Genomic DNA, 19,002 nt, shown 5'->3' with positions numbered 1-19,002 from the left:
TCCTGGGAAGGGGTTATGTAGTTTTGTTTGAACAGTTTCAGTGACATAGAACAGAAAAGAGAATTTCAGAGCCAGAAGGGAATTTAGAATCTATCACCCAATCTAACCCCCTTATCCTACAAACAAGGGAATGGAGGCATAAAGCAACAGAGCCTCTAGACTTAGTCCAGTGGTCTTTCCCACTGAAGTACCTTGCCAAGCAGCTCGCTAACTTTCTTCATTAGCCCTTCCTGGATTAATCCTCTGGGATCAGAGGGTTGGAGAGAACACAGAATGAAGCCGACCTGGATTCTAATCCCATCTCTGCCAAGAGCTACTCATGTGACCTTGGACAAGTCCCTTCCATTTTCCAGGCCTATTTTTCCAATTATAAGATGAAGGGGTCAGAATGACAATATGAAAGGAAAGAACAAAAAGAGAACCAAATATCATGTAACTATAATAACCAAGCTTAGCCCTGGAGAAAAGCAGCACTTCCCTCCTTCCTTTGCAGAGGTGGGAGATTATGGGTGTAGAATACTGCATATGTTGTCGGACATAGTTAATGTGTTGGCTGATGTCATTCAACTGTTTTCCATCTTTTTCTTTCTTTTTTTTCCAAAAACAAGGGACAGGGAACATCGAGGGAATATATTCAATTCAGAAATGAAGGTGAAAAGAAAAGCGAGTTTCTCATGTTTCCTCCAGTTCTAAATCCCATAAGGGACATCTGATGGTGTGGTCAGATCCATCTCTGCCCATGAAGCCCCCAGCAGAGTTCTCCTTAGCCCATCATTGAGCACTTGGGGGAAGGGGCAGAGGCCATGGTGCTTCTGGGAAGGTTGGGGCTGGCGATCAGGTTACAGGTCCCTCTGCCTCCCCCACCCCCTTGCCTCAGGTCTATTTACAGCCTTTCTGGGTAATTCACCCTAATAGGACAGCTGTCACTGCAGCTGCCCGGAGAACACAGACCAACACAGCTGCCCAGCCTCTCCCCACTGGGATTCCTAGATTCCCAGAGCCTTAGTTGGCCTAACGGGAGGTCACAGGAGTGTCTCTATCTCTCTGAATCACAGCCCCTCCTAATATGCCCCAGACCTTTAAAGTGACAAAGACAACCACACTATGGACACCATCCACTCCCTCCCACACTCACAGCCGTACAACCACACACTCAACTGTATTTTCTCATTGGTAACAATTTTACTTCCTCCACGGTGCTACCACCACACAGACCTTTACACCACTCCCCTTCCAGGCAGACACAACCACACCCCACCTCTTTCACATACACGATGACACACACCCATGTTCCTCTTTCACGCACGCAGTGACACATGCCTTGTATCTGGACAAACTTCAGTCCTCATACTAACATATGACCAACCACGTACTTACGTGGCAACACCCCAAGCCCCTGAGACAACCCACTCCCCCTATACCCTTTCCTACAGGATTCTTCCAAGGAATCCTCTCTCCTCCCTTGGCTTCCACAACAAGGCCCTTCTCCAGATTCCTCACTTTTGCGTACACCATCCCTTAGGCCAGGAATATTTCATCCATCCATCCATCCATCTGTCCATCCACCCTTCCCTCCTTTCGACTACTTAAACCCTTCTTTTCTTTTTCTTTTTTTTGGGGGGGAGGGGTGGGACAATGAGGGTTAAGTGACTTGCTCAGGGTCACACAGCTAGTAAGGGTCAAGTGTCTGAGGCCAGATTTGAACTCAGGTCCTCCTAAATCCAGCTTTGGTGCATTATCCAACTGCACCACCTAGCTGCCTCCTTCTTTTAAGACCCATCACAAGTTCCACAAATCCCACCAAATTAGAACAGATCTCTCCTTTTTAAAATTTCTCAAAGTACTTTGAACTTCAGCACTCATCACCTTCTAATTTATATATTTTTTTCCAGGCAGCATCGCCCAGAGAAAAAAGAGGATGTGATAGTTGTCTTCAAATATCTGAAGAAATGTCACAGGGAAAAAGGATTGAACTGGCTCTGCTTGGCCCCAGAGGGCAGAACTAGCAATAATTAGAGAAAGCTGCAGAGGCAGATTTAAGATTCAACCTTTCTAACAATCACAGCTGTCCCGAAATGGGATGGGCTCTGCTTCCGTGGAGGACCTCAAACAGAGGCCAGGAGATGACTTTTGGGGGCCCTGGTAGGTGGGATTCTTGCTTGAGCAGGAGTTGGATTGGATGACTTCCGAGAACCTTCTCATTCTAAAATTCTATAGTTATTTAAGGATGAATCATCTCCCTGACTAGATTGAAAACCCCATGATGGCAAGACCTATGCCTTTTATTTAATTTCCCTGCATATATCATGTGCCTTAAAAATGCTTACTGAGGGGCAGTTAGGTGGCGCAGTGGATAAAGCACCAGACCTGGATTTGGGAGGACCTGAGTTCAAATCCAGCCTCAGACACTTGACACTTACTAGCTGTGTGACCCTGGGCAAGTCACTTAACCTTCATTGCCCTGCAAAGAAAAATTTTTTTTTAATGTTTATTGAATAAACTGAGAATCACAGAATTTGAAAGTTGGAAAGCCACTATCCATGTAATTCAAGCCATTTCTTCTCATGAGGCAGGCTCAATTTGTAATGTCTGGGATAATAGAACCCCGCCCCCGTCCCCCCCCCCAAAAAAAAAGATTCCTCCCAGAAAGATCAGTAAAGAGGACAGCTGGATCTGCCATGAAAAATCAAAAGCTAGTCACTTTCCCTTCTTGGTCTCACCACCTATAAAATGGGAACAAATAGAATTGTAAAATTTCAGAGCTAGAAGGAATCCCAGAAAACTCTAGGCCAACTGATAACCAAGGACAAGAGATTTCTACTTCTAGAATGTCCCCAGAAAGGCCACCAGACCTCTATCTGAAGACCTCCCGGTGGGTGGTGGTGTCTACTTTCCAACAATCCTTTTTTTTTTTTTTAAAGTGAGGCAATTGGGGTTAAGTGACTTGCCCAGGGTCACACAGCTAGTAAGTGTTAAGTGTCTGAGGCCAAATTTGAACTCAGGTCCTCCTGACTTCAGGGCCGGTGCTCTATCCACTGCGCCATCTAGCTGCCCCCCAACAGTTCTTAATGTAAGAATCTTTTTCTTTACATCCAGCCAAAAGATGCTTGCCTCCCTGTAGCTTCCTACCATTTGTTCCTTGTTCTGCCCAGTACTGAATTCTAGTAATAACCCCTTTTCTTAGTGCCCTCAAAGTCCCACGGGTAGGATCAAGAACTATTCACATTTCTATAGGGCTTTAAAAAAAAAAAAGAGCTTTCCTCATAGCCCTGTGAACCTGGCAGTATTAGGTTACATCTTCCCCATTTTACAGATGAAGAAACTTGAGGTAAAGAGGAGTTAACTGATTTGCCTCAAATCACACAAAACTCAGGGGCAGCTAGGTGGCACAGTAGATAAAGCACTGGCCCTGGATTCAGGAGGACCCGAGTTCAAATCCAGCCTCAGACACTTGACATTTACTAACTGTGTGACCTTGGGCAAGTCACTTAACCCTTGATGCCCTGCCCCCCCCCAAATCATACAAAACTCAAAATCTGCATGCCCTAGAAGCAGTTGGTGCAGTGGATAGAGTGATGGGCCTGGACTCAGGAAGACGAGACAATTAGTAGCAGTATGACCACCACCACCACACACGTCACCTCTGTCTGCTTCAGTTTCCTCAATAATAGTCCCTACCTTACAGGGTTGTTGTGAGGATCAAGTGACCCTGGGCTAGCTACTTAACCTCTGCCTGCCTCAGTTTTCTTAACTGTAAAATGGAGATAAGAATAGGACCTACCTCACAGGGCTGTCACTGAGAATCAAATGAGAGAATATTTGTAAAGTGCTTAGAACAGTATCTGGCACAGTAAGCAGGCACTTAATAAATGCTTATCCCTTCCCTTTCCTCATCTCCAGTTCAAGGCTCTTTTCATTGAGATTTGGCATGTGAAAGAATCTGGGACACTTGCAAGGTGGGAGGTATCTTGGCTGTGTGGTGTCAGTCACAGAACCCTTGATACTGTCCCCCCAGGCCTGCAGAATGACAAGCAGAACCTCTGATCCTAGATACATGCAACAATTCTGATGTTCTTGTGAAGCCTGCAATATGTCTTCATACATATAATGGGTATCATATTTCTGGATGTCTCAATTGTGGCAAAGAGGTGGAGGGAGAAAACTTGAAACTGAAGATAAAATTAAAATACATATATATAGCAAAGGAAGGGATGCAAAACTTATCACACACACACACACCACGCAGTAATGGGATTCCATGATGAGGACACCACACAGGAAGCTAGGACACCTGGGTGCTAACCCTGGTTTAGCTTGCGTGTCAGTGTGAGACACCGGGCAACCTCAGTATTCTCATCTGCAACCTAAAGAAGCAGGCCAACCCCATCTCGGGAAAGAGTAGGAACTCTGAAGACAGTGGGTGGTTAGGGGCTGTGTGCCACAGAAATTCAACACATCAGCCCCAAAGTTTCATCACTTAGCACAGCCAAGTCCATATCTGTCCACTAGAGACTGCGGAGCATCAGGACAAAGCTAAGGTCATGGAATCAGAATTTCAACCATATCTGAGCAAAACATCCCTTTCTATAATATCCTTGCCAAGTAAGTAGTCATCCTCCCTCTGTTTGAATACCTGCAAGTGACAAGGAACTCACCACCTACTGAAGTAACCATCCAACCTTTGGATAGTTCCAATTGTCATCACAATTAGAGCAGTCCAGAGCGTGAATGACATTAGCTCATAGTCAGTTCCAAGACCAGTGGGTGATCGGAGGCAATGAATAAGTGAAACAGTATGTCCCTTCTCAAAGCCAATTTAAGCCAAGCCAGCAATCACAGAAAAAATGTTGAATCTTAGTACTCAAAGGGCCAATGCTGACATCTTACAAATAGAAAAATTAAATCCCAGAGAGGGAAAAGGCCTTTGGAAACAATCTAATTCAACTCCTTCATTTGAAAGAAGGAAAAATGGAGACCTCAGAGACAGCAGCAAAGCCACCTGACTAGACGTAGAAGTGGGGAATAGAAAGTAAAGGTGCCAGGGGGCAGCTAGGTGGTGCAGTGGATAAAGCACCGGCCCTGGAGTCAGGAGGACCTGAGTTCAAATTTGACCTCAGACACTTGACATTTACAAGCTGTGTGACCCTGGGCAAGTCACTTAACCCTCATTGCCCTGACCCCCCCCCCAAAAAAAAAAGTATCAGAGGAAAGTAAAGGTGCCAGACGGAGGAAATTCTCAGCTACTTTGAGCCAATAACGATGAGGGTATAAAGTAAGGGACACAGAAAACTGGCCTGCCTGACCTCATTCTCTAGTGGGAACTGAAATGATATAGGGGAAGCAACTGATCCAGATGCCAAAAGACCAGCTCTTGGAGCTCAGCAACCTTGAGTAAAGGACAGATTATCCAAGAAATAGTAAAAATTAATTTGTTTTGAGGGACCACAGTGCATTAAATAACCTTCCCTTATTGAAGGAAGAAGGAAGGAAACAAGTATTTATTAAGCGCCTACTGGCACCTGATCCTCACAACAATCCTACAAGGTTTTATTCTCATTTTACTGATAAGGAAACTGAGGCAAAGAGAGGTTAAAGTGACTTGCCCAAAGTTACATGGCTAATAAATGTATGAGGCCAGATTTGAACTTAGGTCTTTATGATTACAGGGCCAGCGCTCTATCTACTACTGTACCACCTAGCAACTATTATTGATTTGGGGGGGGGCAGGGAGAGAGAAGGGTAGATATCACCTAATCTTTTCCTAAACACCTCCAGTGATGGAGAGCTTACTACCTTCCAAGGTAGGCACCCTGGCATTGCCTCCCCTCCCACCCAATGCTTTTTTTTTTTTTTGGCTGGGCAATGGGGGTTAAGTAATTTGCCCAGGGTCACACAGCTAGTAAGTGTCAAGTGTCTGAAGCTGGATTTGAACTCAGGTACTCCTGAATCCTGGGCCTGTGCTTTATCCACTGTACCACCCAGCTGCCCTCCACCCAATGCATTTTTTTTTTTTTAGTGAGGCATTTGGGGTCAAGTGACTTGCCCAGAGTCACACAGCTAGTAAGCGGTAAATGTCTGAGGCCGAATCCGAACCCAGGTACTCCTGACTCCAGGGTTGGTGCTTTATCCACTGCGCCACCTAGCTGCCCCCACCCAGTGCATTCTTAAGGAGATTTTTTTGTTTTGGGGTTGTTGTTGGGTTTTTTTGCCCTTTTGCATATTCTTTATTCCTTTTTTATAATTCTTATTTATTTTGAATTTTTATTTTCCCAAATTACATGTAAAAACAAATATTGACATAAATTTTTTTAAACTTTGTGTTCCAAATTCTCTTCTTCCTCCTAATAAGATTTTAAAGTCCACTCCAGTGCGACACCCTATAGGAAGCCTTCCTTGACTCCTTCTTTCAATAATATCTTCTTCCCTTGGACCTTACACAGCATTTTTTGCAACTCTCTAATGCCCTCATCTTAAAATACTGTAAATGATCATTTTCTGTGTTTGTATCCAATCACCTTAGTGTAAAGTGTGTAGGTCTCCCAGCACCCAATACAGAGCTTATCCACCAAAGAAGAATGGGTAGACCCAAAGAGGAACAGGAACCACCACCCCCCCCAACACACACACACACACACACACACACACACACACGTCATTACTGGGAAAGAGAAGAGGCTAGCAAAAAAGAAAAAGAAGCTCATCATTCAAAATCTCTGGGAACTGATATTTATATGACTAAGAGCCATTTTTCAATATACCTGTGGTCAAAAGACCTGAAAAATTAAAAAAAAAATACAAACTACCATTCACCAGAGAAAATTAAAACTAAAACAGCCCCGAAGTGTTGCCTCACATCCATCAAGTTAACAAACACAGAAAAAACATGTTATAGGGCTGGAGGCAGGCATGCTAATTCCCTGTTGGTAGAGCTTTAAATTGGTTCAACTATTCTGGAAAACAATTTGGAGTTGCACAAGAATCATTTCTAAATTATTCATACTCTTTGACCCAGAGATTCCACTACTGGGCTTGGGTGTACCCCAGGAGGTTACTGACGGTAAGTAAAAACCCACATGTACAAAAATGTTCAGAGCCGCATTATTTGTAACAGTCAGTCAATAAGCATTTAGTAAGCACCAACTCTGTTCCAGAGTTAACTCTCTTAAGTGTTGGAGATATACAAAGAAAAGCAAAAAAGCAGTCCCTCCTCAAAAGGACACACAAAAAAGCTAGAAACAAAATATGTAACCAACGATGGAGCAACAGCTGAAACTCTGGTATGTGATTAATAAGGGGTGACAATTCAGAGAAACCCGGGAAAACTTTGAAATGATATAGAGTGAAAGTAGCAGGACTAACAACAATATAAACAGTAACCATAACATGATGCATAACAGCCACATCGATGAAGGACAACAAAACTCTGATCACATACAAAGTTAACGTTAGTACCATACTCTCAAAGTCAACACACACCTCAGGGAGGAAGTTGGGGGATACTTCGGAAGCATTGTCACAGCAAAACAAAATATGTCAAATTTTTCAAAAAGGGAAGGGGACTACTTAAGTCAGGGACAAGAGAAAGCTATGAGCAGGATTAGAACAACTTTCTGGCCTCTGCAGGGGATTTATACCCAGATGATTTAGCAAGTGTTTTCAGTTTCCTATAAAAGGAAATTGGTTATTTATGGTAGCTCTTTTAGTGGGGGCAAAGAATTGGACATTATGGGGATGTTCATCAATTGGGGAATAGCTGAGCAAACTGTGGTATATGATTGTGATGGAATACCATTACAGTATAAGAAATGACGAGCAAGATGCTCTCAGAAAAACCCAGAAAGACTTACATGCATGAACTGATGCAAAATGAAATGAGCAGTGGACAGCTGGGTGGTGCAGTGGATAAAGCACCAACCCTGGATTCAGGAGAACCTGAGTTCAAATCTGGCCTCAGACACATGACACTTACTAGCTGTGTGACCCTGGGCAAGTCACTTCACCCTCATCACCCCCACAAAGTTAATTAAATTAATAAATAAAAATGAAATTAGCAGAACCAGAAGAATACTGTACAATGTAACAGCAATAATGGATGAGGATCTACTGTAAATGACTTAGCTATTCTCAGAAATACAATGACACGAGACAATTCTGAAGGACTTATGGTGAAAGGTGCTATCCATTTCCAGAAAAAGAACTGGAGGAGCCGGTATGCGGATGAAAGATACTTTATCTTTAGTTTCTTTATTTTTCTGGTTTGTTTGTATCTTTTTGTTTGTCTTTTCTTTAACAGCATGACTTACATGGAAATGTGTTTTATATTCCTATACATGTTATAAGCTATGTCAAACTGCTTGCCTTCTCAATGAGGGGAGCAAATTTGGAACTCAAAACTTGAAGAATGTTAACATTGTTTTTACATGTAATTGGAAAAAAATAAAACATTTCTTTAGTAAGGCATTGAGAAGGAATCTCTAACCATGGGTCACTGAAGGATGACATGAAACCAAGGCCACATAGACTGGGATTTCACTGAAGGCAGAAATGTACCTGAAGAAATCTAAACCCTGTATCTCTTCCACCATGGAGCAGTGTTCTACGCACATCAAGCTCAATAAATATTTACTGAACATACAAATCTCCCAGGATAGTAGAGTTGGAATACAAAGCAGTTGGCCTAGAAACCACAATCGATAAACACTGATTGAAAGAATGATAAAAGAGAGCTACGGGAGCTCATCGATTCCGACCTCCTCACTTTACAAGTGGGGAAACTGAGGCCCATGAAAGAAAAGAGAATCACCCAGGGCTGGGAGACAGAATCAGCTCACCTCAGGGGCCAGATATTCTGGAGTCCCACAGAAGGTCTTCATTGTAGCACCATCCTTGATCCCCTCCTTGCACAGACCGAAGTCAGTGATTTTGATGTGACCATCTTTGTCCAGCATGAGGTTTTCCAACTGGGCAAGAGAAGTCCAAATCAAGAACAAGGTTAGCATCATAGACTGGACCGAAGAGAACACAGAACCTCAGAGCTGAAACAGACCTCAGAACAGAGAATGTCAGAACCCTGTTTTACCTAGGGAGCTGAAGAGCATAAAGGGGGCTCACCCAAGGTCACCAGCCTAACTAGTTGGAAGAACTGACTAGCACCCCAAATCTCCTGATTCCCAGACTGGGACCTCTTCTCACTGTACCCCAGCTATTCACCACTAGGCAATAAAAGGGGGGGTGTTCCTGCACAGGGACAAAGACAGATGTGGAAACTAACACTTGGAAGAGTGCCAAGAACCACCAGGAAAAAGTCTCCCCAAGGGGTAGCTAGGTGGTGCAGTGGATAAAGCACTGGCCCTGGATTCGGGAGGATCTGAGTTCAAATCTTACCTCAGACACTTGACAGTTATTAGCTGTGTGACCTTGGGCAAGTCACTTAACCCTCATTGCCCCTCCAAGAAGGAAAGAAGGAGGAAGGGAGGGAGGGAGGAAGAAAGGGAGGAAGGTCTCCCCAGACTTCCAATGCTATCCTTTTTGTGAAGCCTTCCCTGTCTGATACATCCTACTCCCTAAATCCAGGAGTGTTCTCCTTCCTTAAACTGTGTGTCCTGCCGCCCCCCCCCTCGCCCCAGCTGTATGGATGGCCATTTTTCATGGCCCCAATTCCACCCTGCCTTGAGTTAGTGTCTTATTTAGTTACTAAATTTCATGCCCCCCAACTGTCCTCTGACTCTCCAAAAGCACTCCAAAGCCTTACCCCCAGTGGTCAGGATTCAAGAAGGATTCACTAACTTACAAAAATTGACACATAAGCGCCTTGGGATATAGAAATCATGTGCTCATCCCTGGGCCAGGGATGGAGTACAATTAACAAAGGCTGGTAAAAATGTATTTGCATGGAGTTTTCCAAATATAATTAAAAGGGCTTTAAAATGAAAAGAAAGGAGAAGGGGCTGGAGGGGGGGGGGCGGGGAGGGAACCACTAAGAATATCTACAAACTAGATATGAAAGAGCAGAAGCGTGTAGGAAAAAGAGATACCCAGAAATTAACAAGAGATAAAATCCAAGGAAGGAGATAGCCTTGACCTCAGAGGCCTATGCAGAAATCCACAAAGAATGGGTAGCAAACAAGCTGAATGAGATACCCTAACATAATGAGGCAAATAGAACCTGATAGTTATCACTGACAGGTGATGAGTGGAGACCCATGAGTGGAATATGGATCTAGAAGGACATACTCTATTTTAAAATAATAGGACAGATAAAAATGGGCAAGGAAAGGAGGTGGGGGTGGAGGAAAGGGATCGAAATAGTAGTATACAACTGATATCAAATCCAGGAAGGGGTAGGGCAGAAGGGAAGGAAAGGGTTTAGAACTCAAAAACTGTTTAAATTAAGGTTAAAAAAATTTACACGGTTGAGAAATTTTCAAGAAAATAAATGAAAATATGTGTGTGTGTGTGTGTATATATATATACACATACATACGTATGTGTATATATATGTATGTGTATGCGCAGGTGTGTAAAATATATATATATATACATACACATATTTACCTACACACACATATATACATCCATGAAAGAGCAATATGCATTAAAAAAGATAAACTCATATAAGAAGAACCAGGATCCACAGTAGGGAAATCTGGGGGCATGTTTTTGGACTAAGATCAAGAGAGGCAGAAATACAATCAGTATTGTCTCTGGAGTACACTGGAGACCACTGAGGCACGATATAGTGATGGGGGGCTTCAATTAGCTAGATATCTGTTATAGCTCTCTCCCTCACTCTACTCTGAGTAGGTAGGTAATAATTTCTTGGCCTGTCTAATTGCATCCTTCTAAAGGTGGAAGAACTAACAAGAGGAACTGCTATTGTTGACCTTATTTTCACCAAGAAGGAGGAACTTATTGACATAAAAATGATGGGAACCTAGCGGGGGAATTCCATCTTAGAATTCTGATAGAGAAGGAGAAGAAAGAGTGACACAAATCTGATATCCAATCTAGGTTTCAGGAAAGCAGCTTTCACAGGGTTCCCAGAAAGGACACGTAGGATCCAGAGGCCCAATAATACTCTGCAGGGCAAGTCAGTCTAAGCAGAATAGCAAGGCAGTCAGAGTAAGAAGAAAACTGTTGAATTGGGAGGATGGGGGGTGGGGGGGGCATACAGAAGGGGGTAGGAGGGGGATTGTTACACTGAACATTTCTGGTAATCCAGATGTCCAAAACATAGAGGGGATTACCACAAGTTGCCCAACCATTAGAGATTTCATTTTGAAATTATGTAGAAAAAGTCAATCATTCTCACTCTCTGACTCAGCGATTCCACTACTGGACTTCTACCCCAAAGGAAGTAGACAAACAAAGGTCCAGTATATGCCCAAATGTTAACAGCAGCATTCTTTGTGGTAGCAAAGCATTGGAAACAGGCCAAGTGCCCATTGACTGGGGAACAGTTCAAAAAAACAACCCGGTTTTGAATGTGATTGAATATAATTGTGTAGTAAGAAATGAGAAATACAAGGAATTCAGAGTCCAGGGAAGATTTGCATGAACCAATACAGAGCAACCAAGAAAACACTATATGAATAGAGACAGCTGGGTAGGGCAAGAGGTAGAATATGGGATTTGGTAGTCAGAAAAATCTGAGTATGAATCAGACTCTCAGCAGTATAACCCTGGGCAAGTGACTTAACTTCCATTTGTCTCAGTTTCCTCAGTTGTAATAACACCTACATCATAGGGCTGTTGTAAGGATCAAATAAAATAATGACCTGTAAAATCTTCTGTGAATCTTAAAGCATTATATAAATGCTATATATTATTATTATTATGAGGCATCGATCATTTTTTTTTTTAAAGAAAAGACTAACCTCATTTCCTTTTATCTCATGACTAATATCCTGGCAGATAAGGAGAATGCTATACACTTAACCTAGAGTCTGGCAAAGGATTTGACCAAGTCTCTCATGCTATCCTTATCAACAAGAAGGAAAGAGGTGAGATAGGCAGTAGTATAGTTAGAAGGTTATTTACACACTGATCGGATGGTTCAATGTTGGCGTTGGGGGGAAGGGGAGTGCCCCAGAGATCTACTCCTGACCTCGTGAAATTTAATACTTTTATGAATGACTAGGATAAAGTGTAGACAGCACAACTATCAAATCTGAAGGGAAAGCAAAGGTAGGCAGGATAACTAACCAATGGGATGTCAGGATTGAAGAAGGTCACAATTCTGCGGCTTTAGGGCTTAGAGCTCATGGAGTTCAACCCCCTTATTTTACAGTGGGGAAAACTGAGGCTCAGAGAAATAAAAATGTCAGTGATGTGAACTCGGGTCTTCTAAAAGCAGAGTGCTTTCCCCTACACCATGCAGACTGATGGGCTTGATCAGAGGGGGCCTTCCCACTCTAAATCCATAACTCTATGAACATCAAGCTTGATCAGAGGGGGCCTTCCCACTCTAAATCCATAACTCTATGAACATCAAGCTAAGATGATGACTCCATCTGGTTTCAAAAAATCATCTTTCTAAGGACAAGATGGGGAAGACAGCAGTTCATCTGAAAAAGATTGGGGAGTTTTACTGGACCTTAAACTTAATCTGTCAACAATGGTAGTGAAAAATCTCCAATGCACCAGGATCCAAGACTAGAGAGGTCCTGGTTAGGTATGGGCTAGACTACATGGCCTCTGAGATCGCTTCCAAAGGGTGCCTGGTGATGCTTGTAGGTACGGAACCAGAATGCTCAGGTCCAGATTCTGAGTCTGTCCCTTGAAAACTATGTATCTTTGGCAAAGTCACTTCCCCTCTGTACCTCAGTTTCCTCACTGGTAAAATAATAGCTAATATTTGTTGAGTCTTTTTTTTCCCCCCCAGTCATGTTCAACATGTTGTGACCCCATTTGGGCTTTTCTTGGCGGAGAGATTAGAGCTGTTTGCCAATTTCCTTCTCCAGCTGATTTTACAGATGAGGAAACTGAGACAAATAGGGTTAGGTGACTTGCACAGGGTCCCACAGCTACTAAGTATCTGAAGCCAGATTTACACTTATAAAGATGAGATTTCCTGACTCCAGGCCCAGCACTCATTCCACCTAGCTGCCCCAACAGCTATCAGGAGCTAGCTTTTTTATAATGCTTTAAGATTTGCAAAGCACTTTACAATTATTATGCCATTTTATCCTCACAACAAACCTAGGAGATGGGTGCTATTATTATCCCTATTTTACATATGAGTAAACTGAGGCAGACAATGGTTACAGGACTCGCCCAAGATCACACAGCTGAGTGAGTGTCTAAGGCAGGATTTGAACTCAAGTCCTCTGCTCTGTCCACTGCACCTCCCTGGCTCCCTCCTAAATGAGGGGGTTGCAATCAACATAGTCTCTGAGGTCCCTTCCCACTCTTGAGTTCCTGTGTGCAAAAATAAGCCAAAAAACTATGTGATTCCTGGCCATCTCCTCAATCCCATCCCTAATAATTCTTCCCTCTTCTATGGAAGTTCTAGGATCAAAGAATGTCAGCCACAGAAGGGACCTTTGGGACCATTAAATCCAACCACTTCATTTCAATAGGGAAAACCAAGGGCCAAGAAGGGAGAGGCTGACCTCAGGTCACACAGTGATTCAGTTGCTGATGTGGGATTAATAATAAACAACAACTCACATTTTGGTTAAGTGCCTTTACTTTTTTTTTTTTTTTTAGTGAGGCAATTGGAGTTAAGTGACTTGCCCAGGGTCACACAGCTAGTAAGTGTTAAGTGTCTGTGGCCGGATTTGAACTCAGGTACTCCTGACTCCAGGGCCGATGCTCTATCCACTGCGCCACCTAGCTGTCCCAAGTGCCTTTACTTTTTACAAAGTATTTCCCTCAGAATAGTTCTATTAAGGCAGCTAGTGGCAAGGATTACTCCCATTATACAGATAAAGAAACGGGGGCAACTAGGTGGCACAGTGGATAGAGCACCGGCCCTGGAGTCAGGAATACCTGAGTTCAAATCCGGCCTCAGACACTTAACACTTACTAGCTGTGTGACCCTGGGCAAGTCACTTAACCCCAATTGCCTCACTAAAAAAAAATTTAATTAAATTAAAAGAAAAAAAAAGAAACTGAGGTTCAGGGGTGAACTGATTTGCCCATGCTACCCCAGCCAACAAGCAAGAGAGCAAAGATCCAAACCCTGTCTCCTAATGTCCCAAATAGGGTCTCTGCCACTACATTTATGTCCTCTTGTGAGGGATTTGGTGAAAATGGGTTGTTCAGTTCTGTTCAAGTAGCTCTACCCTACTGACCTCTCTGTCCCTTACCAACATGGGCATTATTAAGGGAATGAACAAAAGATACCAATCGCTGAGGGCTGGACACAGTGTATATGGGAGATGATGCTGTCTCTCATGGGTACCTATCAGTGTTTGGACAGGAGGGGTTTGGATGTCAGTGGCCTGGTGGTCTTGGGATAGAGGATAATATGTATCCCAGAGAGAACTGGCCTGGGGACTGGACCATTCTTTGGGATTCCCTGAGCATCCAGAGTTTTGATGGGGGCTAAAGGATCAGAGAGGGAGCTCTGAGTGACTGCTTCTTGCCAGTGCTTTTGCTAACCCTAGTTTGCCCCCCCAGAGAAGGATGGTATTCTTCACAATTCCAAAAGCCTCCAAATACTCACACTTCCTTCCCTTCATCCTTTTCTCCTTCAAACTTTTTCCCACCAAAACTGGACATCAAATCTAAGGTTCTTTCTGCCTCCTGCCACCCCTCTCTAGGCCTCCCTGTGCCAAGTAACTGGCTCTTCAGAACCAGGAGAATGTAATACATGATGACCACAATAATGTAAATTACTGAAGCGGAAAGGCTTCAGACTTAGGAAATACAGTGGCCAACCACGACTTCAGAAGCCCGATGGGGTTGAGGTGGCCTACTTCCTGCCTATTGGCAGAGAGATGATGGACTAATGGTACAGAATAAGATGCCTATTTTCAAACCTGCCAATGTGTTATTATTTTTCTTGTTATCTACTTATTTGTTATAAGGGAGGGTTTGATAGTGCGGATTAATTTTGATGGTTACAACTTTCCATCCTCCCCTCCACCGTTTGTGTTTTTACTTTGGGAGGAAGAAGGGAAGGTTAATGGGAGGTGTAGTTGGTGTAATAGTAATGTCTTCAGGGGTCATTGTAATATTTCAAATTCACTCAGAGGAAGATCAAATAGTATGACAAACAGAACTCTAAAAGTGAAAGTATAGAATTATATACTTAGAGCAACTGGTATGAGATAGAATTTATAATTTCCTATACAGTCCTATTTTTTACATGTTTTGATTTACATATGGAAATTCTCTATGGTGTTTAAATGCAGCACTAGATTAAAAAACCCAAACAAGTTATAACTTAGCTTTTTTGGAAGAACTTTAGTGATTGGGAACCTACTGCTTTCCAAAGCATCCCATTTTTGTCTTGTTACTATAATCTATGTTATTTTCTTTACAACTGATCTGCTCTCCAAAATTAGGACCCATTATTTCTAGTTCTGTACTGCTGCTTCCCACCTAATTATTATTGTTTTTACTTTAAATAAAAATATTTATTTAAAAAATGGAGGGTTTGCATGGGAGAAGAGGGATGAGTTAATAGGAAGTGATAATAATGGTTGGAAAAGAGACCATCAATAAATTTTTTGTTTTAAATACAGAAGAAAAACAAAAAGAAATTGGGAACAGGACCTAATCAAATAGGGCAATTTTATTACTTGCTGGTTAAATTTAATATAAGGATAAAGGCTAGACCTTCCAGGCGAGGAAACTCCCTTCACTGACGCAGTATGGGACCTTCCCTGTAACTTATAGCCTTAGAGAGCTACCCAGAGCACAGAGGGCTTAAGAGACTTGCCCCACTGTCACACGGTGGGACACACACAATATGTGTCATAAGTGAGATCTGAACCTCGAAAAACCTACATGAACTGATACAAAGTGAAATGAGCAGAACCAGGAGAACATTGTACATAGTGACAGCAACATTGTATGGGATCAACTGTGATAGACTTGGCTCTTCTCAGAGACACAGTGATCCAAGACAATTCTGAAGGATTCATGATGAAAGCTGCTATCCATCAACAGAAAAAGAACTGGTAGAGCCTGAATGCAGATTGAAGATACTTTTTCTTTACTTACTTTTTTTTTTGGGGGGGGGGAGGGTCGGGAGTATTGTCTGTATTTTCTTTCACAGCATGACTTGCATGGAAATGTGTTTTGCATGATTACACATGTATAACCTAAGTCAAATTGCTTGCCTTCTAAATGCAGGAGAGGGGAAGGAGGGAGAGAATTTGGAACTCAAAATTTGGAAAAAGAATGTTAAAATTGTTTTTACATGTAACTGGGGAAAAAAATATTAAATCAAAAGGGAAAAAAAAGAGAAATGGGAGCTGAATCTAGGTCTTCCTGGCTTTTAGGCCACTTCTTAATCAGTCACTACCCCAAACTGCCTCTAACTGGCTCTAAATTTACTACACAACTTATTAAAGCCAAGTGATTGGCTTTAAGAGCTGCTCCATATTCCTTCCCCTTTTTTCTGAACCCACATCACTATTCTCCCTACCTTGAGGTCTCTGTACACCACATTCTTCTCAGAATGCAAGTAGTCCAGCGCAGACACAATCTCTGCTCCATAGAACCTGGCTCGGTCTTCGGAGAATACCCGCTCTCGGGAGAGATGGAAAAACAGCTGTGGAGACAAAAGATCCGTTACACCTCCTCAATTCCCTCTTTCCTGAACTTGGGACAAAAAAACTGCCCTCCCTATCATCGGTGCTGAGGCAGGGAGGAGGAATAAAATAATTACTGGCCCCCACTGACCAGCTTCTCCCATTTGTCACAAAGTTTTATATATAGAAATTCCTACAATTTTAATCCAAACCTTCATGAGGAGCCTAGTGAAGACAGGGTACTTGTTTTCTTTTTCTTTTTTTTTGAGGGGGAAGGGGGAGCAGGGAAATGAGGGTTAAGTGACTTGCCCAGGGTCACACAGCTAGTAAGTGTCAAGTGTCTGAGGCCAGATTTGAACTCAGGTCATCCTGAATCCAGGGCTGGTGATTTATCTACTTCACCAACTAGGTGCCCCTAGGGCACTCTTTACATTCAAGTACAGTCCAAATGACCACCTAGGCTAGAAATGAGTCCTGGAAAAGGAGCTACAGTCAGCACTCAAAGCCCAGAAATCTTATGCTGGGAAGAAGAGGGGCATGGTGGAAAGAGCACTAGACCTGACTTCAAGGGGCTTAGAAGGACTGTCCCCCTTCTTGCCTAGGGAGGTCCTGGACAGGTCCTAAGCCCTATTCCTAATTGAACATTTTCAAACAAGGGGGGGGGGGGCGGGTGGCAGCTAGGTGGTGCAGTGGATAGAGCACCGGCCCTGGAGTCAGGAATACCTGAGTTCAAATCCGATCTCAGACACTTAACACTTACTAGCTGTGTGACCCTGGGCAAGTCACTTAACCCCAATTGCCTCACTAAAAAAAAAAAATCAAAGGGAAGGACCCCCATTTCTGTAGAATCTTAAGTCTTACAGAGCACTTTCTTTATAATCATAGGTGATTCAATCATCATCAACTCTGCTTTACAGATCAAAAAATAAAAATAAAAACAAAAACAAAACAAACTATTAAGTGTCAGGGCAGAGATCTGGACTCGGGCTTCATGGAATTCTGGCCCAACTCACTTTCCACTGACACCACAAAATCTATTGATCTGGATAATGTGAAGTTTTTCAGTCAAACCCTAATACAGTATGTTTTGTTTTTTAAAACATTTATCGAAACACTACTCCCCTCCATACACCCTCAAGGGCCCCGGGGGAGATCTAACTCCACCACAAAGCTTTACTTCTCCTCCTTCCCACAGGTTCAGCTCTGGGGAAGGGAAGGAAGAAAGGAAGGAAACAAACATTTATTAAGTGTCCACTATGTGTCAAGCACTGTGCTAAGTGCTTCATAAATATTATCTCATTGTGATCTTCATAACAATCCTGGGAGGTAGGTGCTATTATACCCCCCCCCTTTTTTTTTTAGTGAGGCAATTGGGGTTAAGTGACTTGCCCAGGGTCACACAGCTAGTTAAGTATTAAGTGTCTGAGGCCGGATTTGAACTCAGGTACTCCTGACACCAGGGCCAGTGCTCTATCCACTGCACCATCTAGCTGCCCCCATTATACCCCCTTTTTATAGTTGAGGAAACTGAGGCAAAGAGGTGAAGTGACTTGCCCAGGGTCATCCAGCTAATAAGTGCCTTAGGCCAGATTTTAATTCAGGTCTCCCTGCCTCCAGGCCCAATGCTCCATCCCCTGAACCACCTTGCTGCCTCAGCCTATTTCTAAGCCTGGCAAATAACTTGGTATGTTTATTAGGCAATAACATGACTGGATGCCATCTAATCCTCTCCAATGGGCTCTAAACCACTGGGACTTGGGGAGGGAAGGTAATGCCACAAATAAGACCACAAAAAAAAAAAAAGAGATCCCATGGATAAGAAAGCTGACTACATCCCAGTCACAGCTGGTAAGTTTCTATTTTAGGACATTAATCAGCAGTGTATTACTGCTTCCTATAACCAAACAGGCTAATCAGAATCAGAGAGTGAAATATTTCTGAAGCTGAGGGTGCAGAGAGCATCTACCCTTTCCCCCTTCCAATGTGTCCTGTGCATGATGCCTATTTCCTTCTTCATGGATATGCTCACATTATTATGCTCTCAACATTCAGTGGCTCCCTACTGCCTTTTGAATCGAGTTCATCTACATAGTATCTGAGATCCTCCACAATCTGGAATCATTCCAGCCATTCCTGCCTTATAGCCCCAATTATCCTCTCTCCGCACAGCTAATTATAAAATGTGTGTGTGTGTGTGTGTGTGTGTGTGTGTGTGTGTGTGTGTATAAAAAACATTTATATAGCATTTACTATGTGCAGGGTACTATGCTCAGCACTTTACAATTATTATTGC

At 42.9% G+C, this 19,002-nt stretch overlaps 1 protein-coding gene across 2 annotated transcripts in view; it reads right to left on the bottom strand.

The window, feature by feature from the left end:
• The window catches only part of AKT1 (AKT serine/threonine kinase 1), a 142,478-nt gene that overhangs the window by 27,273 nt on the left and 96,203 nt on the right, over positions 1-19,002 (bottom strand). For both annotated transcript variants that reach the window (XM_043984680.1, XM_043984681.1), the window contains exons 9-10: positions 16,604-16,729; positions 8,832-8,960 (exon numbers count right to left, since the gene is read on the bottom strand). In XM_043984680.1, the coding sequence (XP_043840615.1) occupies positions 8,832-8,960; positions 16,604-16,729 (255 nt within the window). The remainder of the gene's footprint in view (positions 1-8,831; positions 8,961-16,603; positions 16,730-19,002) is intronic.

This window comes from Dromiciops gliroides, chromosome 2 (assembly GCF_019393635.1).
Source record: "Dromiciops gliroides isolate mDroGli1 chromosome 2, mDroGli1.pri, whole genome shotgun sequence".
NCBI lineage: Eukaryota > Metazoa > Chordata > Mammalia > Microbiotheria > Microbiotheriidae > Dromiciops > Dromiciops gliroides.
The sequence above is the reverse complement of the archived record's forward strand: the minus strand, read 5'-3'. Positions and strand labels throughout refer to the sequence as shown.